Source organism: Hirundo rustica, chromosome 4 (genome assembly GCF_015227805.2).
Source record: "Hirundo rustica isolate bHirRus1 chromosome 4, bHirRus1.pri.v3, whole genome shotgun sequence".
NCBI lineage: Eukaryota > Metazoa > Chordata > Aves > Passeriformes > Hirundinidae > Hirundo > Hirundo rustica.
The window spans coordinates 61,122,546-61,150,520 of record NC_053453.1 but is presented as its reverse complement, the minus strand read 5'-3'; the positions used below and the strand labels follow the sequence as shown (position 1 = coordinate 61,150,520).

The window sequence follows — 27,975 nt, the reverse complement described above, 5'->3', positions numbered from 1 at the left end:
CCTAAAACCTGTCACTGAAATCTGCTCACAGGAGTCCAGACTAGCACCAGCTGTAAGAATTACAAGAATTAGACCATGAAAAGCTTTCTGCTTGGATTGTTATTGAAAACACCAGCTGAATTTAAAATGTAGCACTGAACAGCTCTTGAAGGACTCACTAAAGCTCCACTTGGACACCTCAGTGAATCTGCTCCAGACAAGGAGCAAGAGCAGGCTATACCCCAGGCACAGACAATGAACCCTTTGGAAAACTCTCAAGGGGCCCATTCACAGCTCCACTTTGTGGTAAGATTGCTACTTGAATGGAATTGCACTTGAAATACACCTGCCCTGATGACTTTATACACAGTTTAAAGCCACGGTGGCACTTCCATACCTTCAGGGCGAGCTTTTGGCTTCTTCAGGCCTCCATCTTGCATCAGCTCAAAAGCAAAAGAAACATTGTGCACCTGAAAGAGGTAAAGGGTTTAGAATCTCAGAGTTATATAGGCATCAAAAACCTTTAATCAAGTTTTTTTAGAGGCTTTACTCTCTCCGCACTTGATAATTCTATTTAAATCAATATTAAACATTTACACGTTTAAGCACAGCAGAACCATAAAGTGCTTGGTGCAGTTCCTGGGCAGGGTGTGCAGAGAACCTGCAAAACAAGCTAAGCCCAACTGTACAGAAGGAGCTTCTGAGCAAGCCTCCACAGATCACACAGGAGCATCAATTCAGAGGAAAGAGAATGGACAAAAAGCAAAAGCAGGCAGGTGTCTTCATTTAATCTCTCCTTTGAGGAACAAAAATTACAATTTAAAGAGATCTGCATAGAAGATTTCTTGTCCACACTTACTGAAATTTAGGCAAGGTAATTAGCATTATGAATTCCATGCAGTTTTGTTGCTGCATGTAACAGTTTTGGAGATATATCACTTATTACTCAGGGTTTTATTAATCTCCTTTACCTGCTGCAGTTTCTCTTCATTCATTGTGACAAAACTAATCATTTCCAACGTAATATTTTTTTTCCCCCAAAGCACAGAGCCTACCTCTCTGTCTTCAATTTACAAATCCCCATTCCTCAAGGCAGAGTCTCCACACAAAAACCACGCCGTGACTTCAGAAATACTGGGTAATCTTTATGAATTTCAACCATTAATAATAAAACTGTAACCAGACAGATGCTGGCTGCAACTCAGCACCCTGCATTTCTACAAGGGCAGGAATTGTAGATAATGGGATAAAGAAGCAAGAGAAAGCTATAAATGATGTGTGAGATGTAATAGAGATGTGAGATATAATAGAGAACCATCCCTCCCACCTCTGCTGTGGGGCTGACAGCAGCAATCTGCATGGAAGCTGTTATGAAAAACCCATTTTAAACAGCCCTCACAAAGCATTCCATCTTTTAACTTTAGCCAGTGTTGACACTCCCGACCCAGCCCCTCTCCTGCTGCAGCTCAGCCAACACAAAACCTGTCCTCTGCACTGCAGAACCTGGCAGAACAAAAAGCAGGGGGCACACACAGGACTGCAGCAGGACCAGGCTCAGGGTATTCTGATACACTGAGACCAAACAAACACAATGACAATAATGCAGAATGAACATTACCTGGGGTTTCTACCCACCTTCTGATCAAAACTTTCGGGTGTTAAGTAGAAGTTGTGAAGTGGAACAAAATAGTCCTCAAGGAGACCCATGAGCAAAACCAAGTAAACACCATCTGCAAACTAAAGAGAAATAGAGAAATATGAGGAGAAAGCATCTGTTTGTAAATCAGCATTCATAAACAAGAAAAAAGAATGCTTGGCCCAAATAATGTGGTGGGTTTTTTTGGTTTTTTTTTTTTTTTTCTTCTCACACAGAAGCATGAGATGGTTCAGGAGTCTGCTCTTGCTGTCCTTGTGTTTATTTAATTTGCTTGAGGAATCCTGCTAACTTCACAGCAGTAGCTAAAAATCCCCAAACTTCCTGGGAAACACGTTTGCACATTATACACCCCCAGTCCTACTGCTACAGTGTCTGGTCATTTCAACCACAATCCCTCTTAACTTGTGTGTGTTAGATATGAGAATCTTTGTGCTTAATCAAAAATTGAAATTAAGTCTCCCCTGTCACAGGTAGGAAGTTGAATTTCACAAAAGAATTTTTTTTTCCCCAAGCCAAAATAGATTGCTTATGGTTTCAGCAAACACTAAATAAAATACTACATATTTTCAGCCACCCTATTCAGTGTTCCTACCAGAGCAGATGGCTACTGACTGGCTAAGGGGGATAATGTTGTGCAGTTCTAAGACTTGCCACTTGTGGTCTTGATATGGCATATGTGACATCCTCTAAAAAAATAAATTATTTGGTATCTCTAAGACATGAAGCAACAATTTCTTGTGACAGGACAGATCAGATCCAGTCGCCCAATTATTTCAGCAAAGCTGTAAAATAGCAGTGAATGAGTGACTGGTATTATACCAAGCCAGGCTCAAATGAATTATCCATACTCCTGGTATAATTCTCCGGATCTTTTTGTCAAGGCAGTAAGATTACCATCTCTCACAGGTCAGTAAACTCTGGAAACAAGACCTGATTCTGCTTAGCCAAGCCCACGTCTGAAAGTTTGTAATTTACACAGATTACATCCAAGAAGACGAAGCCTCCTACCTGGGTTTCCAACTCCGTTACTTCCAAATTCAGTTTATTCAAGTGTTTGTTCACAAAGGTGATCAGAGACTATTAAAAACAAAAACAAAAAAAAAAAAAAAAAAAAAAAAAAACAAACAAACAAACAACAAAAAAAACCCCAGCAGAAACAGTGATGTCAGACACTACACTCAGTGCTGATGTGAAAGGTTTAACAGAACCTTTAAACACATTTTTTAAAAACAACACAATACACATGTTTGTTGCCTGCTTTTGCACCAATAAGCACACAGAACTGCTGGTTTTCTTGCACCAGATGCCAGCACTCAGCAGATGGTGCTGTTACATGCAGCCTTCCTAGCACACCGAGCAAACTTTAGTGCTCTGGGAAAGTGCTGTGGTGACATTGGTGCCTGCAGATGAAGCGAGCAGTAGGCGCATTTACAGTCCCCACTAATTTTTTCAGGTTCTTGAAGGTGTCAAGAGCACGGTGTTGTGCACACAGCTCTGTTCCTGGAAGGATGTGTGCACTCAGCACACAGATTACAGCCAGGATGTAGCCCAGGGGGGGCTGGGATTTCTATTCCAGGTGCAAATGCTGCCATTACAAACCTGATCCGTGCTAATGGATTGAAGCACAGAGATCTGTCGGCTCACTTACGCCACTACCAAAAGGGACACAGAGCAGAGTGTTACCACTTTTATTGTGTGGAAAGAGTTAAGTTAGTTCTTTATCCACTTAAAACCACTTCTCTAGGAGACATTTCAGGATGGAAAGATAAAAATCTTCCTGAGACTTCAAAGCATTATTTTAAAAGCACACATCCTTTATTCCACACAAAGGGAAGGGACAATTTACAACACTGATCTTCACAAATTGCTCTCCTAATAAGCAGCTTAACAGCCAGGCTAGAACTATCTGATGGAACTACATGGAGTCTCTCATACATTCCCCCAAAGCAGCAAGGGCTGGCAGAGAGAGATAAACAGCCACATTACCCCTCTGCTCTGTCTAACACAAAGCCATGTCAAAAATATTTTTGGATGGACATGTTGTGTAATGATGCTCAGCCTTAAAGGACAAACCAAAGGACCATAGGAATAAGTACTTAGCACCTAGACAGAAACAGCTCTTTTGTAAAAGCTTCATATTCAGCAAACTCCTTTATGGGTGAATCACATTTTAGGGTACTGTGGAAAACATCACTTTGAAACAGTGATCCTTGGGGATAAACACTATATTCAATACTTCAGATTCCTGCTCTGTTATTTGCTGGAGGTTTCTGAATATCTTTCCAAAAAGCACAGGAAAAAAAAAAAATTGCAATGTGGAAAATAAAGCTAGGATTTTACTTTTTACCTTTTTGACTACGCTGAGCTTGTCTGGTGCATGATCAAAAAGCGTGTCAAAGGCATCGCGCTCTGGTTTGGGGGGGAAAACATTAATATCAGAACACTTCCAACAGCACGAGTGTGGGAAGCAAGTTTCCTGTCTGAAGCTTCAAGGTTTTTCTCCTCTGAAAGTCACGTAATAGAGACCCAAGCTGAAAGTCAGCACCCTATTTTGGTGTCATGCTAGAGCAAACGGGGAATTTTAGAGGTAACTGAAAATAAACATATTCACTGATTTCCCTCTTCTGCCATCCAAAACTGGTACACATAATATGTGGGAGAAAGAAAAATTAAAATTCTGACTATACCCCAATCCTAACTTAAATAGCCATGGTTGCATCCACATTCAGCATCAAAATCAGGCATTAGTTTGGTTAATTTAAAATTACTGGTAGAATCCCTGACATCAGTAAAGCTTAGAACCGAGCTCAAGTGAATTCTGATTCAGCAGTGTATGAAGAGCAAAGTCTACAGGCAGGATAAAGATTTAAATTATGTTTCTACCTTCAAAGCGCTATCAATATCTAATCAAATCTGTTTTCAGCATAGGTTTTAAGAGCTTTTCCATGATCAAATACTATTTATTTAGAGAGCACATTTTAATAGTTCTCTGCTGTCAAATAAACAAACATATTTATTATCTAAATTCCTTTGGTATCTGAAGATACATTATTTAGCCCCTATAGCTCCCTGACATTACTTATTTTCCATTCCCTTATTAATATTTAATGTAGATATGTTGCAAGAGCAGAAATTATAGTTTTGACATATAATGTGCAAATAAAGAAAATAAATTACTTTTTTTCATCTTTTACAGAAGCATACATCTTTAAAGATGAGAAATTACTTGATGCCACTAAAAAAATAAATGCAAAAAGGGAAATCTCCTGGCAGCAACACCAAAAGAAATGGGTTTTGTTTTGAAGACAACAGTTGGTAAGGCCTAAACTTCAAAGTCTAGCAAATACAGAGGAGATAAGATTCTCCATGCAAAGGCATTAGATCTGGTCCTACCCATTATGCTCCACATCTGCATGGAGTAACAAAACCTGCCCTCACAACACATTCCAACCTCTTGGAATTGCTCAACCCATTGTCTTGATCCGCTCAAAGAGAAAGCAACCAGATTTCTGTGCCCGACACAAATCAAACACACAAAAAAAAAAACAATCAGAGTCAACTTTATTACTTACCAAATCTTCCCATCATCATCCTGCAAGTCAGAGAATTCAAAAACATTAAGTTAGCTCGTGAATAATCAGTTTGGGAAGAGAAAGGCCCTAAAAGGAGTTCTCCTTCAACTATGCAGAAGGCCAACAACTTGTGCAAGCTCAGGGGGGCCCGAGCACATCACAGAGCAGACCCAAGTGCTGCAGGAATGCCCCAGCAGAGCACCAGGGAAATCCATTTGAAACGAATGGAAACGCTTAATTACGCTTTATGCGCAATTATGACTTCTTATCCGTGCTTTTTATGATGAAGGGTGAATGACTAAACGAGCTCGTGTGTGCATTTCCACAAATATAATAATCCAAACCTCACAGCCTACAGGAAGCAAAGCCAACTCTCTCACTTCAACCTGCTTTCTCTGAAGAAAACACATTGTGTGAACGTTATGTAAATAAAACTGCCACGTATGAAGCACATACATAGCCAGTGACATCACCAGACATATGCAGATGTTTATCAGCTGAGAATCAGGCCCTGATTTGCACAGAGGAATTTGAAAGCACTCAGTGAATGCTGGATTTTGCTGATGGCTGCATTTTCCATAGGTGTACTTGTATCTGGATATGCAAGCCATTAAGCAGAAAGCTCCTAATACTGTAATTACTGTGTAATATTAATTAGCTCCATAAAATACATGCATAACCACAAGTGCAAATCTGCAAGCATCTTTCTTGCAAAAAAATGTCCAAGGCCCAGCCTGCAGATCACATCTTGCAAACCACATCTGGAGGAGAGCACAAGCTCGCTGCACTGTTCAAGGGCACTGGAGAAAAGGGGAGGAATTCTGACCCCCAAACCTGAGCCAGAGCTCTGATCCTACAAAAACCACTGTGAGATCTTTAATGTCCACACAGAGACATTATGATCTCATTTCTGAGCGCTTCCATCTGCAAGATCTTCCCCACAAAGCACCACATGGTGCTTCATTTATCTTCAAAGCCATGGGAAGCTGAGCCAACCCTACAGGGAGCCAATGCACTGATAAACGGAGGGAGGGCTCTTGTAAGCCCCTCTTAGAAAATCTGCCTTCAGGCCATGTGAAGGAAAACCTCAGCTTTCAGCTGAAGCCAAAATGCATGTCTAACCTTCTCCTTATAAAAAGGACTGTGAAAACATAAGGCAAAGTAACCTGGTACAAAAACTGGAGCGGGAAGAGGTTTGTTTGTTTATTTTTGCTGAGCTCTTCTCTCTCTCCTTACTGCTTTAATTGTATCGCTTCAGTTTAGAGAGCTACGTCAAAGAATTGCCTTTTGTCAAACTAATTCTTCCCCAAAAGATCTGCATTAGCCCTTCATTTAACAGAGAAAGTAGCACTAAGCAGAAAGCAGAGATATATAGCTACATCCAGTCGGCAGGGGGAAAAAAAGGCTCACCAAAGTCACTTTCAGTTAAAGGTTCTAAAACACTCGATTTTCCAGAGGACACTTCTCCCTTGCAGCGTATTTTCAGAGACCAAGCCATTTCCACGCAGTTAAAAAATGCACCACATGAAGGGATTTCTTTAATTTAGCAGGGATGGGAGAAAGATTAAACTTCTCTCTCATCCTTAGAAATGGTCCCACATCCTGCACCGAAGCGTTTTGTGCTTACTCTGTCGTGGTGGTCAGCTCCTCTGAAACATGAGTGGTCTGAAGGAGGCCTTCACGCTTCTGGAAAGGAAGATGGAATTAGGAGAAGGAAGGAGAAGCTCATCAGGGGTTCATTTCACAGCACCAGAGGACAGAACTGAATGAATTCACTAAGTTTCACAGAGGCAGAGGTGAAACAGCCAACACAGGAGGATTCAGCCCCAGAACAGTGGCATCAAACAGGCCGACAGCCAAAGGGATGTTTGGGAAATTTATATTTACACCTGTATTTGCAGCTACCTGGCTCACTAACAGTTCTCCTCCTCAGACCACAGTCAGCATCATGCCTGGAACACAATTTTGGGTTTGTCAGCCCCATCTTAGATCCCTGCAGGGCAGCTGGTGATGTCACGGCGTCAACCAGCACTTTGCCACATCTGGGAAACTGACTCTTCTGGGACAGAGGTGACACTGAGGGCTGTGCCAAGGCCAGGGCTCCAGAGTGCTGGCACAGCTCTCCAAGGGCTGGCATGGCACTGGGGCCACTGCCACACACCTGACCTGCCAGGGACACGTCCTCCAAGGGAGCACTGAAAGTTCAGCTAATGATTTCACAATGAACAGTACTTCCCTGATACCGGGTTGTCTCTCCTTGGCATCATTTTCTGCATGAGTAAGGAGTCTCTACCCAAGAGAAACAGCATGTGTTGAGACAGTTTCAAAATACCTCAGAGGGTGGAAGTGCGTTCACCTGAGTGAAAAAATCGCTTAGCATCCCCATGGGTTCCTTTCAAAACTATGCCTGAATGCAGGAAATTCTTTCCTCCCTCCTCTGTACTCAAAAAAGCTGACAGAAAGAGCTTCAAATCTCAGCAGCCATCTAGGAACCAGGTGTGTCAGAATGATTTAGGGGAGGGTTAACACAGCTTTCCAGCACAGGTAAGCAGGGAAACAACTCCCCTGGGCACCAGCTCTGTACACCTTTACCATCTCAATCATTTTCACCAGATGAACCTCAAGCAAGAAGCTGTTCTTCTTAGGGAGAACAGCTTCGAGGAGGAACACATCCTTCACCAGAAGCAGTTTGACAAATAAGAATTGAAATCTAAAAACCAGTAAGAGGAACTCCTGCCCCTCCACTCCCTCCTGAAGAAATGAAGGCAGGCAGAGCTGCTGGAAGGGAGGGAGCCTGGCTGGAGGCACGAAGGGAGATGTTACAGCTCCGTGCCTGGCGGGGCCCTGGCTTTGTGCTGCCAGGCTGGCCACATCCCCACTTCCCTATCACACTCCTATCTCATCCTGCTGCCCCGAGGGAGCCACGGAAGGGCGCCAGGAGGTTTGGGGGGAAAGCCAGCATGACAGCATGGATGGAAAAAATCAGGAGGCATCTGACAGGCCAGTATCTTCCTGCACACAGAACAATGCTGTCTTTGTTCCATCCCACCACGTCTCTGCTTTATTAACACAGGGCTCGGGACCTTCCAGGCGCCCTGAACCCCAGGGAGAAGATGGTGTAACCTGTGAACAAAGCCTCAGTAAGTGATGAGTAACGCCTCCAAGTGCCTGATAAGAAAGAAGAATGGGTTCCAACACTGGCTGGTGGAAAAGGAAGCACTGCTCCCCCTCCCAGGCAGCTGAGCACGCTGCTCTCACAGCAAGCCTAGCTCTCCTACCTCACAGTCCAAAAGCAAATATCATTCCTTGACAGAAATGTTGACTCCTTCCACCACTGGCACATTTATTCTTCATCTTGCCTTGACTCTGACCTTTCTGTCTGCAAGTCAGACTAAAAGGGAATTACTGTAAAAATACCCCAGATCTCCCAGCAGCCAACAAGGTGGGACATGCTGCAATTTTAAGAATGTGGCTGAGGAAAGCTGAGCATAAAAGACGACAGTTCCAGAGCCTTGCAAAAATAACCAACAGGGTGAGCCTTAAGGACAATTTTTACACTTAATTCTGTGAACTTCTTTTGTTTTTCTGAATTAGGGTATTTCTTCACCGTGCAAGCTTACATTTCAAATAGCAGGCAATAGAGTCAGCTGGAAAATCTCAGTATTCTCAGTATTTCAGTTCTCATCAAAACCAACAGAGTTTCTCTCCTCCCTGCCCTCGCTGAGGAGGGCTGGAATGACAGGCACTTGTTGAGTGACACCAGCATTAAAGCATGTATCACCCTCAACTCCTAACTTAGAGTAGCTGCTCACAGGATTTTAACTAGAAGGCCTACCTAAACCCTTGCTCTACCAGGATCCTTCTTGAATAACTTGGGCATACATTGCCATGGCTACCCAATCTCCTCTTTCACACAAAGAAACCAGCGAGAAAAATAATTCTAGAGGTTGATTTCAAAAAGGCTTTCAAGTTACTTCAAAGTAACTGTTTCAGGAACTCGGCTTTTGAGAGGTGCTACGTCATGGAGGACATTATGAAATAACAAAAACTGCAGGTTTGGTCTTGTAGTTGTTCCGCATAATATGGAAAGGTGGATGGATAGCTAAAGGTTCTTCCTGCCAAGGAAGGTAAAACAGAAAGTCATCTCCAGAATGCTTGTGGGTTTCTGAGCAAACTAACATTGCAGGACCAAAAAAATAATAGTGCATTTTTTGACAGACCCAGACTGAGCTACAGATATTTCTCAGATTCTAAATCAATGATTTTAAATTAAAAAAAAAAAAAAAAAAATTGCAGCACCTTAAAGTCTCAGTCTGTTCCTCAAGATGCTAAAGGCAGAGAAGAATTTAATGAAAGGGCAGAATCACCATGGAACTGTGGAGATCTGGATAAATACCTTCCATGTAGCACAGTGCTGTCATGATATTATCTCACCTGGGTGGATCAGGACAGTGAAAGTAAGAGAAAAAAGAGCCCACAGCACCTACACAAGCTCACAAGGTGTTCTGCATTGCTCTGGGATGGGCTGTGGAAATGCACACACCTTGGCTGAGCAGTAATTTGCTAAATCACTTTATTTTCATGGTGTAAGCATAGTCCTCAGGGATCTGCAGTGTGAGGACAGTTCAACAAGTGGATGAAGATAATCAAAGTCACCCATGAAAATGAGACTTAGCTAGTTTTGAAACTTCAGTGTAGGTATGTTCCTGCACCATACTCCCACAGCATCCTGCACGGTTTTCTTCCTGCAGGGTCAGTTCTGAAAGACTTGCACAGAAGTCACTTAAACTGTTTATTTACCCCCTCAAATGTACATCCAAGCAAAAGAGAGGAATTTAAATGAAAACCTCTCAGTTAACACCTTATGTTAACTGTGATCTAGTTTGACAGAACCCTGTTTGCTATTGGGATATGTAACAAGAGATCACTTTAAAACAAATCGGTAATAGTGGCAATAATCTTCTTAATAGTAGTTTTCTTATTTGGATTAGGAACAATATTCGCCATTCTGTTTGTCATTAGTACAACAAAGGCTAAGAAAAGTCCATTTAAAGAGATCTGTGTTACTGAACCAGCATGTATTTTTAGACTAGGTTATGGATGCTGAGCTACAAAAATTCAGTTTACCAAACTATAAGGCAAGAGTTCTTTTTCCAGAACAAACATGCCCTGTTTCATACCATCCCTCACTTTCCATTTAAACAAAGCTGAAGAGTTGCAAGCTTTTCCTAGCAGTGGATTAGGGGCTGAGAAAAGCCTCCTCTTGCACAGGGCCAGCTGTGGCCACACCAGGACTCCAGGCTCTAAATTCAGGAGCCTCTAGGATTTTACTTAACTCCCACTATACCTGACACCTTCAGGGGACCTGACTCCCTTAGGGACACAGGTGCTGCTCTCTCTCCTGCCTCGTTCTTGTCAGCCTTTATGTCCCCCTGTCATCCTAGTCTCAAGATCCAGGGACTCTGGTGAACCAGATGTTGTCTCCTCTATATCCCTCCAACAGGAAAAGAAGTGAAAAACCTTCTTCACAGTCTTCCCTCTGCTGTAGAAGTGGATGGTTCTGAAGCTTGAACTAAGGACAAGAAAAGGGAGACTTTACCTCTCTATCTAATTTTCTTTTTTCTCTGCCTTAGCAATTACAGAAGACACTTCACTGTAGTGGGCAGAAAGAAGTTATTAGCATCAAGGTGTGAGAGAGCTGCTGACCAGCTTATATTTACATATTCCTCATTATCTTTCCAAGACAGACAAAAGAAATTTAAAAATAAACCAGTATCCTATTTACATTCATGTTACTTTATAACTAACTCACCATTCTTAAATTCTGACTTTAGCTCTGAAAGAACTAAAGCAGTTCAAAATCACCTCCTATAGATAATACACACGTTTCTTGTGAACCAGGGAGCATCCATCAATTTCTCATTTACATAACTCCCTGAACATCTAGAGCATTCAGGCAGGCAATCTGGAAAACACCATTACTTAAATATAAAGCAAAATGAATCTTATCTAATCAACCACCCTGCATCTTGTAAGGGGATCCAGGTTTGCAAAACAGGGTGTGGGATCACTTTATTTTCTTGATTCTTGAAAGGAAACTCACATGTGGAACAGTAAGTGGTGCCTGCAGAATGCCAGCAAACAGGGACAGCAGGAGCAGAGTGCCAGCTGGAACACATTTGCCTGGGGTTCAGCAGCTGGGAGAAAAACTGGGTTTCCATGGGAAGCTTTCATTGGGATAGAAGGCAAGGAAAAAGAAGTACAGATGCTCGAAGGTAAATTCTTTGTAGAGAGAAAGGAAATGGTCGACACTGAGCAGAGAAAGGAATAACTGGAGCAGTATCTAGGGCGGGGGGAAGCAGTGAGGGTTCCTTAGGTCAGATCTCTTCCCCATATCTAAGGAAAGCTAACAAAAACACAAGACTGTGAAAGAAAGTCTACCAGGCCCGCCAAGGAAAACAGCATGTCCAAGTCTGCACATGAAGTCATTGGGGAAAAACAGCACTGCTAGCAGGCATTCCAGACTAGGGAGATTTTACGTGCTGAAACTCCTTCCTGTGCTGTTGAGGATTGAATGGCTTCTCTGCAAGAAGTGCATGGCAAAAAAAAAACCCTGTACTGGAGTGACAGAGATTACAAGCCCAATGCTCCCTTATACAAAATCCCATTGCATGCTTTGAGCTTGCTATTGCAATAGCAAAGGGCGGCCCCAAACCTACTAAAGACGCGCTGCTCTCACGGCCTCATTTAAGCACGTGCAATCCAAAAACGCATTCCCGGGTATGGGCCTCACCAAGCAACTGGGACACACATCTTCTGAACAACAAGGGATGGGAGGCAATGGGTGGGAGCAGCCCAGCACTGCCAAATCCCCCCTGCTCCTCCCAGGAGCTGGTACTCACCCGTACAACCACCACTTGCACAGACACGTGCTCCGGCAGCCGGATGGGAGCTCGGAAATGCATGGCCAAAGCCACCAGAAGGTGAAGGATGGAAATCAAATTCTTGCCGTGGATGGCTGCAGGGAACAAGGGAGATGAAGCAAGTGAAAGGATACTGAGGTGTTGTTTTAAATGAACGGCCCTGGGGGAAAAAGGCAGCGAAAAATGCTTTTGGTCAACACAGCCTTTTCATCCTTCTTCCTCTTTTTGGTGAATTAGTAAGGCCTACAACGTAACTTCACAGGTAGCAAAGCCTAGATCCAGCCCTTCCTTTAAGCCTAACTTACAAGTCCAAAGCCTCTCTGATCACAGACAGGCAGACCCCACCACTTGCTTTTCATTGCACTGGAGGAAACTGGGGAAAAGCGCTCTTAGCAGACTTCCTGAGTGATAACACACACACTGAGACAGAAAACACAGCAAGAGCCCTTACAGTCAACATTCCACTTGATTGTCCAGCCGTGGGGTCGGAGTAAGTCATGGACAGCTTCCAAGACCGTCTGCAACTTCTGCTTCTGACCAATTTCAGATTGTGTCACCTCTGCCACGTTCAGTTTACGGTCAGCCAATTTCTCTGCATTGGAAAAACAAGCAAAATAAATAAATAAAAACGGGAGACAAAACCGGATTAAGTTGTGTGGAGGTAACAAGCACAGGCCACTGAAGTCCACTAGAACTTTTCTAAGAGAATTCTTTTCCTTGGGAGGAAAAATAGCTGAAAGTAAAGCTTTCACCCAAGTGTGTAAGTTCCAATAAAAGTGCGACAAAGCCGGGAAAGGCTGAACACGCTCATCAGTCCGGTGTCAAAATACGTAACAACTTTCAACTTTCAAGCAATATTACCTGTGCCTCCCAACTTCTTTCACTGCAGAAAAGCATTTGGCACAACGCACCCTTCACTGCACAAACAATCTGCACAGGTGTAAAGGACATTTTAAAGTTAGTTTAGGACAATAAATGGGAAATATTTTGCGTGAACATTTACTTCAGCTTGATAAGCTTTATTTCAGGTTAGCTGAAGGTACGAATTCGAGCTAAAGCACATTTTGCATCCTCAAACCCTCAAGAGTCATATGACCCAGGATTAGCTCAGTGGAACTAATTTAAAAAGTAAGTTGGTACAATCTTGTCATGTTGCTGACATTGTCACATCATAGCTGATTACTTCTAAAATGAAATAATGCAGGAAAATGTGTAAAATTCCACTACAGAAATTTCAGTTCTGTTTACATAATATAATTATTTGTGGCCAGAGTTGTAAGCAATTCATTCTTCTCTTCCCCTGTGTTGTGGCCCTTGCAAAAGAGACAGGAATGAAAATTCTCTAAAAAAAGAGAAAGCAGGGAGCTGAGGAAGGTGGGGTAGAGTCCTCCAGCCATCAGAGTGAGCGATAGGAACAGCTGATCCCTGTTCTCTCTCCACAGCCACGAAAAATGTGGCCAAACTCTCTGTGCTGATTTGTCCAGGGGTCAGGACTGGTTGGCCACATTCCAGTTATATACCATTCCACTCTCTAAAACAAAAAACATACTTCACCAAAACTGCTTTCACCAAATGGGATTGTAAAGAATCTGAAGACTCTTTCAAAGAAATGTTTCAAACTTGTCAAAATTCCTCTTATTCCAATAATGTAAATATTTCTGCTTTCAAGTTCAAGAGTATGCTTCTTCTGGATATTTTATCTAGCTGAAGATAGATATATATATATACATATATATATATATATCTATTTTTTTTTTTTTTTTAAGTGGCAGCAATACAAAAGTACTTCAGTAACCCAAAGAGAAAAGACTTGCAGGTTTATCAGCTAACAAATACTTTGAACATCTTGACTGTTCCTAGCAATCTCAAATAGAGAATTTTTATCGATATTATTTTATCAAGATTATCAAAACAAGCAAATTAATTTTTCAGTCATGTGTTAGGGCTCCTACCCAGCAAACAAATTCATGTCCTTTCACACCAACATCATGTGTCCCAGGCCATTCCAGCTTCTCTGAGTGGCACTGCTTGCACTTTGATAAAATTAACTAAACAAGGAGCTCCACCTCCATCAGTCCTTTACTAATATTTTACTTTCTTTTCAAACTGCTTCAGCATAAGCCCAGTGACAAGCTGTTGTCTTTCACCCTTTTTTTGGGGGCCTGGCTATCAAGACAAAACACCTCTCACTCACAAGTAATGGTTAACTACTGCTTGAAGTTTAATCACCACACCTTGTTAGTTTTTCCTGAAAGGTGAAGGAAGGAACAAAGGCAGTACTGAAGAACAGCACAAGACTGGGGCTGAGTTGTGGTAGCTCCAGGTCAGGGGACATGCATCTGCTCTCCAGCCAGAGGCCCAAAACGAAGGAAATGAGTAAAAGCTGGTGCAGTTAAAGATCTCAGGCTGCAAGATGTCCAGACCCATCTTTCCTCCTCTAAGATATGCTCAGTCTGACCAATCTACACAGAGAACCATGGAACCATTTGGAAGGATGGAAAAAACTGTTTAAGAACACTGAGTCCCAGCACTAACCCAGCACAGCCAAGGCCACCACTAAACCAAAAATCCAAGTGCAAGATCTGCATGATTTCTGAACACCTCCAGGGATGGTGACTCCAACACTTCCCTGGGTAGCCTGTGCCAAGACTCAACCACCCTTTCAGTGCAAAATTTTCCCAATATCCAACCTGAAACTCCCCTGGCACAGCTTGATGCTGTTTCACCTTGTTCCCTGGGAGCAGAGCCCGACCCCCCCGGCTGTCCCCTCCTGTCAGGGAGTTGTGCAGAGCCAGAAGTTTCCCCCTGAGCCTCCTTTTCTCCAGGCTGAGCCCCCACAGCTCCCTCAGCCCCTCCTGGTGCTCCAAGCCCTTCCCCAGCTCCATTCCCTTCCCTGCACACACTCCAGCCCCTCAATGTCTCACATACACACATATTTAGGTACAACCAAGCATCTTCTAAATGTCTGCAGGCTTCAGGCTGGAGCTGTGGCTTCACAGTGACACCTGAGACAGTGAAACCCACTGCCAGCAGCAGAAACAGATTTATGAAGAACAACTGGATTCAAGCAAATATTCCCCAGTTAAAGTTACTGGTACAATGCTAAACCACATTTGGAGGCTCCTGGCTGCAGACTAACACAGAAGTGCTAAAAGTATTCTTGCTCCACTCCTCAAGTTGTTAATTTTGAGGGGTTTCAACTGCACACAAAGCTCATCAACTAATTTTAAAAGCTTGTGGATGTTCATCAAAACACCTGTCATTTAAGGGGCCAATGCAGAAAATCCAGCGACCAGTGGAACCAGCAGCACCAGATCCTCCTGCCCCACTGGACACACACGTCCCGCAGCCCAGCCCACTCTTGGGAACACATCAGAAGTGAGCTGAGAGCAGTCAGGCCAAGAAAAAGCGTGGATTTACACGGTACTGGAGGCCTCAAGCCTCTTTGTTTTCTAAAAGCATCCCCATAAATCACTGCATTATCCTGAGTCTTCTCCACTGCACTCTCTGAACCAACGCACGCGTTGCAAAGATGGAAGGGGGCTGCAAAATCCCAAATTCTCAACCAAGTGTGTCCCCTTGTGTGTCATTCACACAGAAGTGCACATTTTGAGCACGTGCCTCCTGCCAAACATTCTCTTCCCCTCCCCAAAAAAGTAATACTAGCAGGACCTCAAAAGAGCTCTCAGCCCAAGAGTTTTCAAAAGCAAGCTACACTGACAAAATTTTGTCAGGTTTCTGCTTGGCACCGTAAACACCAACCTCTTCACTCCTTTTCTACCCTATATTTCAGCTGTCTGGACTACAGTTAGTCCATGAAACAGACACCTAGGAATCACCTGGATTTCCTCCCCTCTCAGCAGACAGCCTGAGGAGAACAGATGGAGAAGCTGAGGCAGCTTGCAGTGAAATCAACCATCTCCCTGAGATGTTGAGTTCCTGCACAGTCTGCAGCTTTGGAGGAGGTTCATTTTGGGCCCTCCCAGTCCTTGGGGTCACCTTCTCTTGTGTGGGACTCACCCAGCAGCTTCTGCAGCACCTGCCCATCATAAAGGTCCTCTTCAAGCTGTTTGACAATGATTCTCTCCTCCACCAGCACATCATTAATCCAGTCAATCAGAACCTGCAAGCACAGGAAAGAGGAGGAAAATGTCTAAAACCAACTGAAATGCGTTTCTTTCATTCAAGGCGGTATCCAGGACTATAAAACAGGTGAACTGCAAGCATATGCATGTATTTCCAATTTGCAAAGACCTGGATTTTTTTTTTTTTTTTAAAAAAAAAAAAAAAAAAAAAAAGAGGCATCTCATTTTAATTCATTTAATTAATCTCATTTAATTGACAACAGGACAAGGCATTTTATCCTCAGCTATTGCAGAATACTAAAGTCCATCCAGAATTAAGATCTTGGTCAAATGGATCTGATAATCATTTTACAATTTTAACAGTTCCCATATGCTGACTCCCATAACTTCAAAAATCATTCAGTCGCCTGCAGAACGCAAATCAGCATAAAGAATCTTTAAAAAGAAAAAGGGATAAGTTTCCCAGGTGCCAAAGACAATTATTTCCCAACAGTTACAGGAAAAGAAGCTTTGACCATTTAAAGCTGGTAGTAGCATTCTCCTCCAATTTATTACTTGGAAATTTAAATTATTATCACAAAAATAACAGTTCTGTGGGAATAGGCACAATGTTAACTCCTGCTACTTCCTTGGTTCTGTAAGAGAAGAGATTGCCAATCACAAGCATGAAAAATCCGTTGACAAGAGCAACCTAAAAAAAAAAATGAGCTTAATTTAAAGATTCTGTAATCCTTAATTTCCATCATATAAAGCTGCAGTTTCTTTAAATTCACTTTCTGCTTAGACCCCATATTTTTGCCTCTTCTTGGCAGCTGTGATGGCTAAGAAAGTTCTGGGATTTTAATATTCAAGAGATTGTGAAACAAAAGCAAATAAACAAAATATATGCAGGTTTGCAGTGGAAAACACCCACCTTGGAAATCCTGGGGAATACAAGCATTTGAATATGTTGGTCACGAGGACATTTAATTTTTTACAACTGGCTACTGATCTTCATTGAGCCTAAAAACCTCGAATAAATTTGGCTAGGCTTAGTGACCGTGGTTTACAATCCAAACATGAAATGCTAACGCTTCGTGTACCTCTAACCTGTGCCTTTAGTACTTCCAAAGCATGCTGCAAATACACAGGGCTGAAAATCAGCACTAAAAATAGGGAGAGGAGGTAAATGGCAGATTTTAGCTGAGTGATCTGGCAAGTGCTCAATCCATGGAAAGCAAGGATCAGCATCAATGCTCCCCTGTGAAAATCACCTTTGCACTCTGAGCTGTCCAGAGTGATTAAAACCTCGACAGTAAAAATGACTCTTCCAAAGACCTGTCTTTGAAATTAAAGTTCTTCTGATAAGTTATTCTCTATTCAATATCAGCAGTGGTCTTCTCTCACATGGGTACAAGAAGAGGAGAAGAGGGGAGGTGATAGAGGACAGATGGATACACAAGGATGAGCTCTGCAGCAGCATCACCCCATTGCCCCCCTGTGACAAGTCAGCAAAGGATCACCACAGCTGGAAAACAATGAGAAGCACAATACTATCTTCCACCTCAAAACCTTCACCACTTATACAGAAAAATCAGTCCTAGATAACAAGACATCATCCAGAAAGGGATTTTCAAAGGTGACTGCCTAAATCCATAATTACACAAGCTTGAAACACATAGACATCCATAAAAAAAATCAGCAGAAGAAATCAAAATCATGAAAAGTTTAGGCCTTCTGTGAGATTTACAGAACAGACTTTCAAAACTTATCTGAAGCTCAGCAGAAGATATTTGATTATCAGATCCCATTACAGTCCCTATAAGAAGAGGTTAGATTTCAAGAAGCACCCCAAAGCTTTGTTAAAGGAAGACTCAGGATGCTAAACTGTTTGAAACCATTAATAAATATTTTGTTTGCCCTGTGCTGAACGGTACTGAAGTCAGAATCTAGAAAATGCCAAGGAATTAAAAATAAAAGAATAGAAAGTAAGATGCAACATCTCATTTCCAAGAGTGCAGATACACAGGAATCAGCGTACAGGGTCTCGAGAAAGAAAAACACTTACACTGTGTGCTAGTCCAATGTTTCACAGAAATTGAGCACTGAAAAACTTTAGATAAAAAAACCTACAAAAAAGATATAAATTAACAGGTCTAGCTGTAATTATTTTAATAGTTTAGTAACTCGAATCAAAGTAAAATATCCCAAATAACATTCTAACTTCCCTACTATTCAGACTGTAACTCCAGCTTCACTAGAAAAAATGAATTTGCAAAGGAAAAAAAAAAAAATCCAGGTGGTTTTCTTCAAAAGCTGTTAAAGACCAGAAAGTACTGTAATGAAAAAAATCCCAAGCCATTCTTGATTTCTTTATTATGTCCTAATTAACTTGGAAAAAAAAATTCAGCACAGATATATATATATTTTTTTTTTTTTAACTTTTACAGAGGAAACATCACGTTCCTTATTGAAATGACGAATGAGCAGAAATAGTTTCTGACTCTGCTCACGGAAAGTCAGCTCTCTCCAGTTCTTTGTGATTTCTCCTCCATAAAAAACGCAGAAGCACGAAATATTCAATAACCTGAATATCTCAGAATTTTAGCAGCCTGACACAGGCATGTTGGTGCTTTGTGGGAAGCAGACAAGAGCTTCTCCTTATGCATGAAAAGATGTTTAACCTCGATGTGTCTGGTCCTCATTCCTTCCTTCCTGTGCCAGCATTTCGCACAACTGCAGCTCAGTTGTACATTTCGGGCTCATAAAAAGCTGCTTTTCTGGAGCCTTCTATAATATTTGGGGCTAGTAGTGTGGTTTTAAAAATTTAATATGACATTCTTATGTCCTCACAACCATGCCTGACGTTTCATGCATATTTGCACTCATCTAAAGCAACTTTTGAACTGGGCCAAAATGTGGCCAAGTGCTCAGATGTGCACTTGTAGCTGTAAAAATTCAGAGTTCAAGGGCACAAGGAGCCCACAGTCACCACTGTACAGTGGTGGGAAAAATGCAAAACAACACAAAATACAAGAACAAATCTGGCACAATGGGAAAACAGGAAACCCAGCCACCAAAAACTGCACAGAAAGAAAACCCTGGCTTCAGTGACCCACTTCCCCTCAGCTTCTGGAGCAATTGGGAAGCAGAGATCAAAGGTATGAAACTGGCTTCAGGGCTGAGCATGAAAATCAACAGCAAAAATTCATATTCAGGGCTCGTGGCTAAGCACAAAGCACTGGCATCCTGTAACCAAGGGGAAGGCTTCCTGTTGCCAAAAGGAGATCACAGAGCTTTTTGGGAGCTCGGTGTCATCTGGTCACACGTGACAAACCACATGTCCAAGGACAGCGGCTTCATTTTGGTTTTCTTTTCACCTCAGTAAACCCAAAAAAGCCACCAAACCAGACATGGGAAAAGGCAGTATCTTCCAGGACAGTGAATGTTTTACTACAAATGAGGATGTTTACTCTTTTCAGGCCGTGTCTAGAGCAGCAGCGTTTGGATATGTATCAAGTTCAGATGAGCCTTTTAGAGGCTAGCCAGTCTTACAGAAAGCTTTGCAAGGAGAAAAACCACCTTACAACTGTGGCTTGCTGCCTGTGGTCAAGGCACTTTCAGACAGGACCCAGTTCCTGCAAGCTGATGGTCTAAAATTTTGTATTCAATTTGCAGAAGCTCTTTTTCACATTTTTCCTACTGAAATACAGAAAATGGGCAAATATTGGACAACAAGTAAAAGAGGCTTACGTATTTCTGAGATCAGAAATAGAGCACTTTGTGAATGCAATATTTATACACACATAAATAAAACCAGCAACTCATCTCTCTTTCCCTGATCTGAATTTTCAGCTTTAGGTCTGTTCAGCCATGTAACAAATTTTCCATACGCACAGGGCAAATGAAGTGAGTTTTTAAAAAGCTGCTGGCCAGAGAGGGAACTTTGCTGAACACTTCATACTGACAAATTGTGTCTATTTATAGAAAACTATCCATGGTGATAACAAACAACACTTCCAGGCATAACATTTTCATATGTGCAAGAAGGCTTAAAGCAGGTATTTTCACATCCGCAACTAAGCAGCCTTCAACGAGGAGATTCTCTGTATATTTGCTTTACTAAGTGAGAGGAATGAGGCTTTTTGTTGTGTTTTTCATCTGCTGGTCTCTGTATTACCACAATGCTGTACAGTCTGTCCCTCCAGAGTTACAAAGGCTCTGTCAAAATCACTTCCAAATGCCCAATCCACAATGCAAATAATTCCTGTGGCATGAGGTTAGCAGAAATTAAAACAACATTTGGTGGAGACAAAGAGGTACCAAAGCAGTGTCAGCAGCAGATATCTCTGCTGCTTCTTTGCACTGAGATCCATTTACCCCACTGCATGTACTGGCAGGACAGAGACTCTCAGCATCAGTGATGGCAAATGGCAAACCTCAGCACATCTAACTCTGGCGCTGAAAGAGATCTGGGCTGGCCCCAGTGAAATTGGGTCCCGCTGCCAGCTTTGAAAGGGCATGAGGATCTGCTGCTGCTGCTACTGGCACATTCCTCTCTGAGGGAAAGGAGAGAGAAGAAACCACCTGGAACTATAAAAAACTCCACCTTTTCAAGTTCCCACTCCTCACTAGTCCGTGGAGAGCTTTCCTTTCAGGCTCTGTGGGGCAGACACTTTTCTGCTGGCTGGGTTTCTAAAGCACAGCAATTCTCATCCAGCACTGGGGCTTTGGAAAATGCCATTAACCACCAAAGAATAGAAGAAAAAAAAAGGAATAAATTACTCTTGTTTTTTTCTTTTTGCATTATCCAAACTCTGTAGTATAAAGTAAGTTTTCCAGCATAATTCAAACCTCCCCCTAGCTTACAGATTCAAACCAACAAGGTGTGAATTCATACCGATGCTGCTGAATCTCTGTAAAAACTCTTAACTGCTGAAAGGTATGCAAGTTATTAGCAATTACCCAAATTACACAGGCACTCTACAGAACACATCTCTCCTTTGAGGATGATCCCAAGGAAGCAATCTCCAGTTCGATGCTGCTCCCTGCACCAGATGATCCCGTTCCATTGGAACCTCTCTCCTTGTGCAAGTGTGAACTGACCTAGTGACCCTGAACCTGATTCTGCAATGCACTCAAACATTATCCTCAAGCACTCTTCTGGCCCTGGTTTCATTCCTCCTGGAGGATTTCAGGTTTTTAATCTGAAAAAATATAACCTTGCTGGACCTACAGCACCTAGGGAAGATTCAGAAACTTGTATTAAACTCAGCAGGAAAATTCATAATTTAAAAGCAATTGCAGTCTCCGTATCAAGTCTCCTGAATCAGAGTACATCTGGTTCCTCCATTGCAATGACTCTTGTTCTGCTGATAATATCACTGCTCCTATAGCAGAGAAACCACATTACATTCTGAGAGGGTGATGCAAGACCACTGCACCTTTGAGAGAATTAATGGATTTAGGTACTAACAAAGAAGGAATGTGCAGTCACTTAATTTAAAACCACAATGTACTCCCGGTGAATTAAAATAACAGAAATTTGAGCACAGCTCCCTGCTAAACTCAGTCTGATGTGGTTTTGTGATGCTAAACACATTATTGCAGTGGTAATAACAGATCACTGGGCTTGTTTTAAAGATGTACCAGGTGAGCAGTTTGCTCAAGCATTTGCTGAAGCAGTTTACTCTGGGGAAGCAGACAGGGTATGTGCAGCTAGGCTGCCTCAGGTATCCAGCAGGAAATATGTCCAGGCTCAGGCCCCTCTCTGGAAATGGTATGCACAATCCAAGGTTTTCATAGCCACATAGATATTAGCTGTATTGTCATTTTCAACAAAAATTATTTTTACAATAATTTTTAAGAAATGAAGGGAAAGTGTAGTAGGAAGCGTAACACCAGCACAAATACCTTCTTGAAAGAGGTCAGGCTTGCCATCCCTCCTCTTCATGCTCAAGCTTGCACTGTGTTAACCCCAACAACCTTCTGCATAGAAAAGGTTCTCATAAACACAAGTCCTTCCAGGGCGAGTCAGGAACTATAGGCACTGCTGAGTCAGGAAATCTCATTCAACACCAGCACATCTGGGCACACCTCATCAACACCTTGGGCAGGTGTGTCCAGTGATGAGACAGACTCAGAACTACCTGCCCCTGACCCAGCACACAGGTAAACTGAGGCCAGAATGTAGGGAAAGAAGAATCTCAGTTCCAACTTTCCCACGACAAAAGAGGTCCCCTCCTTGTCCCCTAACATTTCAGTCCTGCTCTTTCTTCTCCTGAAACCTCACTAATGCTTTGCAAAGCTGCCTCCCATCTTTCACAAACAGAAGGTACCTACATTGTACGGGTAGGGACTGCAGACAGACTCAAGCCAAGCACTGACCCTTGCTGTGATAATCACAGGGATAGAAATGGACAATGGAGCTTTACTCCACAACTCCCTGACGTTCAGCCTTTCCTTGTCCCTCTCACCATTGCTTTTAGCCTTACCTTGTTGTTGACCTTCATCTCAGTTTCCACAGCTACGCTCCAGTAACAAGCTGCTGTTCCTCAGCTGCATTCTTGGGTCACCAGCTCCCAAATTACTCCAGCTCGCTAGTTAAAGGTTTGAACAAGGACAAAACATTGATTTCCTACCTTGATCAGTTCCTTGAACTTGGGGTCTTCTTTTGAGTTAGGATCAATCATAGTGCGTTCCTCATTCTCCTCTGTTCAAGTAAGAGGGGAAACCTGAGTGAGATCCACTTCGAAAGTGCGCTGCAACACCTCCACACCGTGGAGGGGCTTGTCAGCTGATGGAGAAATGGCAGTGCCTACTCATCCTGCCAGCCAGGGGATGCCCGATGACTCAAGTGTCAGGCAATTTTAGAGACACACAGAAGGACAGCACAGTCCCACTTCCCTAAACCACCACTGCCCTCCGTGACCCTCCTCTGCTCTAGCCCTGCCCCATGCAGAATGGCTCAGGAAAGTCCCTGTCCTCATGTGGGACATTCATAGTAGCATACCAAAACCCACAGTGAACTACTTTTCTCCTCCTCCTCAGTTTAACTTCCAATTGAAAACACCTGTCCCAAAGTGCTGGAAGAATACAGTGAGCTTAATGCCCCACACTCAGTTCAGCTGCTGAGATTTGGGCTGAGAGTTGATGCCTGCACCCTCTGGTTCCCCAAAACTTGGTCACACTTGCGTTCCTGAGTGCAGGAACTCCTCAACCTTTGATTAGGCTTATCAAATAAAATTACCCCACTTTGTATCAGCTGTGCTGTTGCATGGGGGAAGAACATAAAACAGATTTCACAGGTGGAAAGTCTTGTATTTCTTCTGCTCATAGATGTGTGAGAAGTGCTCTCTAATGGCCAGAAGGCTGGTCATATGCAATCCTATTTTCCTATTGATTTTTCAATTCTTTCTTTCTATCAGGACAACAAAGGAGGGGGTTTGGTATCACTCTTGGTCAGGCCATTGTCACACTACTCAGTGGAACCCTTTAAAACCTGGCAGTGACCAGCCTACAGTGACTTCCCACTGTGGTCAGATGGGAAACATGACACATCCTGCACATGAGACTGACCATGCAGTATTTAGTAACCACTCTCTAACTGGTTACCTCAGACTTCACCCACACATTTGGGGTCAGTGTTTTCCAGGGCTCATAATTTTTATTTAAAAAAAAAAAAAAAAAAAAAAAAAAAAAAAAAAAAAAAAAAAAAAAAAAACCAACATGAATTATTTTGCTGCCTTTTTCCCCCCCTGTTCCTTTACTTCCTCATGACTGCCTAGGGTGAGTCAGGCCATCCATCACAAGGAAGTGACACCCACTACACACCCACAACACTAACCCTGAACAGGACTTGACCCATAACAGAACACGATTTACCACAGAACTCTGTTTAACATTCACTGGAAATCACATCTTTGCAGGACAGACCTTCAGCAGCAGTCCTAAAGACATACCCAGCTTTAGTGGTATCCAGAAGAAATCACTGGAAATCACACTCCTAGTCCAGACATATCAACACAGAGCAACCAACACTTTGTCCACAGCTTAGGAAAAAAGTACTTTGCCTTTCCTACTACCCTCCTAATCAGAAAATGCAAATGGCTAACACTCTCTGCTTTTAATTTACTATTTTATTATTTGTCCTGATGTTTGATTTACTGTTTTATAATTACCTTGCTTCAACTAATTCCATAGATTAAGAGACATGTGGCCAGGAAAGACAAAAGCTGTTTATTTCAACAAGTTTTAACACTTTTTGCTATTATGTTGTTTCTCTTGTAGGGACTCAGAGTGAGGGAATGGGGATGGGCATGGGAGAGAGAGAGAGAGAGTCCATAAACTACCTCGCTTGGCACCGCTCTTCAAACTCCATTTAGCTTTTTTCATTTCTATTCTACGAGTAACACAAAACCTTTTCTGACTGTCACTTCCAATCCTCTCCATTCCCACGGGGCAATTTACGCTCAGCAGCAAAGAAGTGACGTGGGGGCCAGAGTGGCCCCTTCCCAGACCATCTCTGCAGCACGGAAAGTTTACCTAATAGCGTGTCTTCTGGGTGGATGTCCACAGCACTTGGGTTCATTGGTGCATTGATGGCATTTTTGCCTTCTTCTTGGAGGTCACTCACTGCATGGAAAAAAAACAAAAACCAGAAAGAATGTAATAAATGCAAAGGTGGTGTATATGGAGGGGTTGGGGATGGTGTTCGTAATAGCAGGCAACATCTGGTAGATCCATTTCAGAACAGGACCACAGTTTATGGCACAAAGAACTGCAGCCACAGTGGAAAATAAAAATCGAAGTAACATCCTTTTATAGCTTCCTGTTAAACAGAGCTACCACAGAAGTGGCTGGAAACGTTTAGCAAGAAACCAATTCTGTGGTAAGAACAAGCTCAGAGTGCTTTTTTCCTCCAGAAGGAAGGGGTGTGAGCTGTGCCTGCAGGATGGATGGCCCCAACCCAGAGCAGACATCAAACTGTAAAAACAAACCCCTTTTCTGACAGCATGACCACCACTCATCATCACCCTTTCCAGCTGCAGAACATGCAACTTGCTACTGGCCTTAATTAATCCTCAGAGAATCCCAGGGAGGCCTACCGAATAAAGATGAAAATGTATTCAATTCCAGTGCTGCCACTTGATAAAATAAATGTGCCATGATCTGGTGAACACAAATCTGATTTTTTTTTTACCTCAAGCTGAGCTAAACTTACACTTCTCATTGGGAAGTTCAGTAAGGCACAGTTCATAAATAAAATGGATGTTAAAATGCTTCCCAACATCCTGCCATTAGGAAAGAGCTAAACTTGAGGACAAACACTGAATAGTTCTTCAGTATTTTCACAGAGCTTGTCAGTAAGAAAAGCACCAGCACTGCTGTAACACTTTCCCACTCTCCAAGGCACAACTCCCCTCAAACTCAGATTACATTGATTACACGGCATGAAACCACAACAGCCCCTTATTTTTGGTGACAGATCTGTGCAAGCATGAATTAAAATGACTTGTGGCATCATTTGTGGTAGTGCAGCCTCCTTTGGGAGGGGTCCCACACTCTTTTCAGGGGAAAGAGAGGACTTTCAAATAAATAAGGTCTGCTAGGCAAACTTTTCTCCAGAAAGAAAAGGAGGAAGAGTTAAATAATGGTCACAGTATCCCTGCAAGCTCTCCCCTTTAAGAGCAGTCATTATTCCCCTTTTCTGCTGGAAAAACATACCACAGGCTTGCCATTAGCATGCAGTGTGTGAAGGTTACAAAACCCTGCATCAGGACTTGCTGCTTTCCTGCCTCACAGAGGTGGAAAACACAGATCCCACTGCCACAGAGGAGGGGACAGGGAGGAAGAATACACTGCAATGCCCACTCCTTCCCTCGCAGAAAAACGAAACAGGTGCTCGAAACAAGGTTCTCGTGTTTCTTAATTACAGTCCCAAGAGGTGACTGAATTCTGGTTCACAGCATGATACTGACCACCACTACAATCCCCGTTAGGGAGTGCAAGCAACAAAAAAAAAGCATCAGGTCTGCTATTTTGAGACCTGATGGTTTATGCCCCACGGTTCCTTACTGCAAACAGAGCAGTTCTCAGGCTGAGGTTTGACCTCCTGAATAAAGGTGCTGGTAAAGAAATCCTTAAGTTCCCCTTTTCAGTATTCCTTCTCATTTTCTTGAAAAAGTCCACAAACAGAAAAGCCAGGGAGCAAGAAGGCCTCATACAAGAGATCAAACCAGCTCTAACACTGTGCCTTACCCAGCCCTCTTTGCATTGTTCCCAACTAGAGCTTTCTCACCCCAACAAATCCTACATTGTGATGCCACCAGGAGGCACAATTCAATGCATGCAGAAACTGAAATTTGATTTTCAAAACCCTCCTAGGACTATAAATGCTTAAACTTCAATTAAGTCAGATTAATCTAGGAACTACCATCCTTATTTCTAGATGCAGCACTCTTCATTATCACAGCAGCGCTGTCGTTCTGGGAATGCCAAGTGTTCAGTAAGTTCAGGGCATCACTGTTCCCAGTGCTCTGCAAATGCAGAGGAGAGCTGCTAGGTTCCTCTGGGCAGTGAATGCATGGCACAGTGTATGCATATAAAAAAAAAAAAAAATTATGTATACATTTAAAGCCAGGATACTTCTAAATGCAGCTAAACTAGATTTATTCCCAAAAATTCAAATAAGGTGATGCACTTACTCTTTTATCTTAATGTAAAAATTATCTCTACTCTTCCTAACAAAAATACCTTGCTTCTGGGCAATTTACTAATATGGATGAAAAGATTAATGCAATTTTGTGTAGTATGACACGAAGAACCACGTGAAACCTTCATGCTTGTCTTCAGACCGTGTGCAGCTATGCCAGATCCCACGGGACCAAAACATCCTCTCCCAGCCCTGCCAGCAAAGCAAGGCTCTGCCAGCAGAAAGCTTCCCCAAGCTGCCTCCCAGGGAGAGCCCAGCACACCAGGGCCTCACAAAGAGACTCCTGCCACAAAGGAAGCGTTTCCTACCTCCTTTTTTGCGCCTCCTGCACAGCAGTCCGGCCATCCCGGCCCCGGCAGCAAGGACAGGTCACACACAAAGCCCATGGGGTGTCTGAACGCTGACGGAGTGGCAGCAACTGGATAAGGCACTGCCACCTCCAGACTGCCAAACCCCCCTAATTTGGGCAGGGTGACACGGAGCAGGCACTCAGATCAGCTCCCAGCTGCCGGGGACGGGGGCCAGGAGGGAGGACACAGCACTTGGCCGTGGTCCCAGCCAGGAATCCCTCCCTGTCCCAGGAGAGCCTAGAGCCTGCCTTGGCCCACCCTGGCTCCTAAGGGCAGGCACCTCAGGGATGGTGTTTCCTGTGCATGGAGCTTCCCAAGAAAGTCACCTGCACCTTCTGGTGAAGGCACAGCTGGGTTCCCACAGCTTGCCCCAAGGGACACCCAGGTTCAGAGAGGCAGCATGCAGACAGGCACCTGCGCTCAGGAACACGAATTCTCCAGGGCATTTCCCACACCTGCAGAACTCCAGAAGCCTTTCATGCTGTGCTAGAACAACTCAGGACTTCTCCCCTGCTCACTGCCCCCAATATTCACTATCACTGCTGAGCAAAGAAACAGAAGCAGGAACAGGAAACGGAGGCACAATGCTGGAAAGAGAACCCACAAATGAGCAAGCAGAGGCAGTTAATAATCAGGATGGAGCAACAGGTACATTTCTGAGAACCCAACAGCTATTTTTAATGCAAATTTACGACAAAGAATGGCTTTCAGCCCAT

At 43.0% G+C, this 27,975-nt stretch overlaps 1 protein-coding gene across 2 annotated transcripts in view; it reads right to left on the bottom strand.

Moving 5' to 3' along the window:
- Positions 1–27,975, bottom strand: part of PARVB (parvin beta) — a 51,328-nt gene that overhangs the window by 6,512 nt on the left and 16,841 nt on the right. Inside the window, exons 1-12 of one of the 2 annotated variants that reach the window (XM_040061645.2) lie at positions 27,218–27,319; positions 24,740–24,829; positions 22,837–22,907; positions 16,152–16,254; positions 12,583–12,723; positions 12,111–12,226; positions 6,836–6,894; positions 5,209–5,228; positions 3,984–4,045; positions 2,645–2,713; positions 1,615–1,716; positions 377–449 (exon numbers count right to left, since the gene is read on the bottom strand). In XM_040061645.2, the coding sequence (XP_039917579.1) occupies positions 377–449; positions 1,615–1,716; positions 2,645–2,713; positions 3,984–4,045; positions 5,209–5,228; positions 6,836–6,894; positions 12,111–12,226; positions 12,583–12,723; positions 16,152–16,254; positions 22,837–22,907; positions 24,740–24,829; positions 27,218–27,254 (943 nt within the window). In that variant the 5' untranslated portion in view covers positions 27,255–27,319. Of the gene's footprint in view, positions 1–376; positions 450–1,614; positions 1,717–2,644; positions 2,714–3,983; positions 4,046–5,208; positions 5,229–6,835; positions 6,895–12,110; positions 12,227–12,582; positions 12,724–16,151; positions 16,255–22,836; positions 22,908–24,739; positions 24,830–27,217; positions 27,320–27,975 lie in introns of those variants that run through there. The other variant, XM_040061644.2, reaches the window with a different exon arrangement.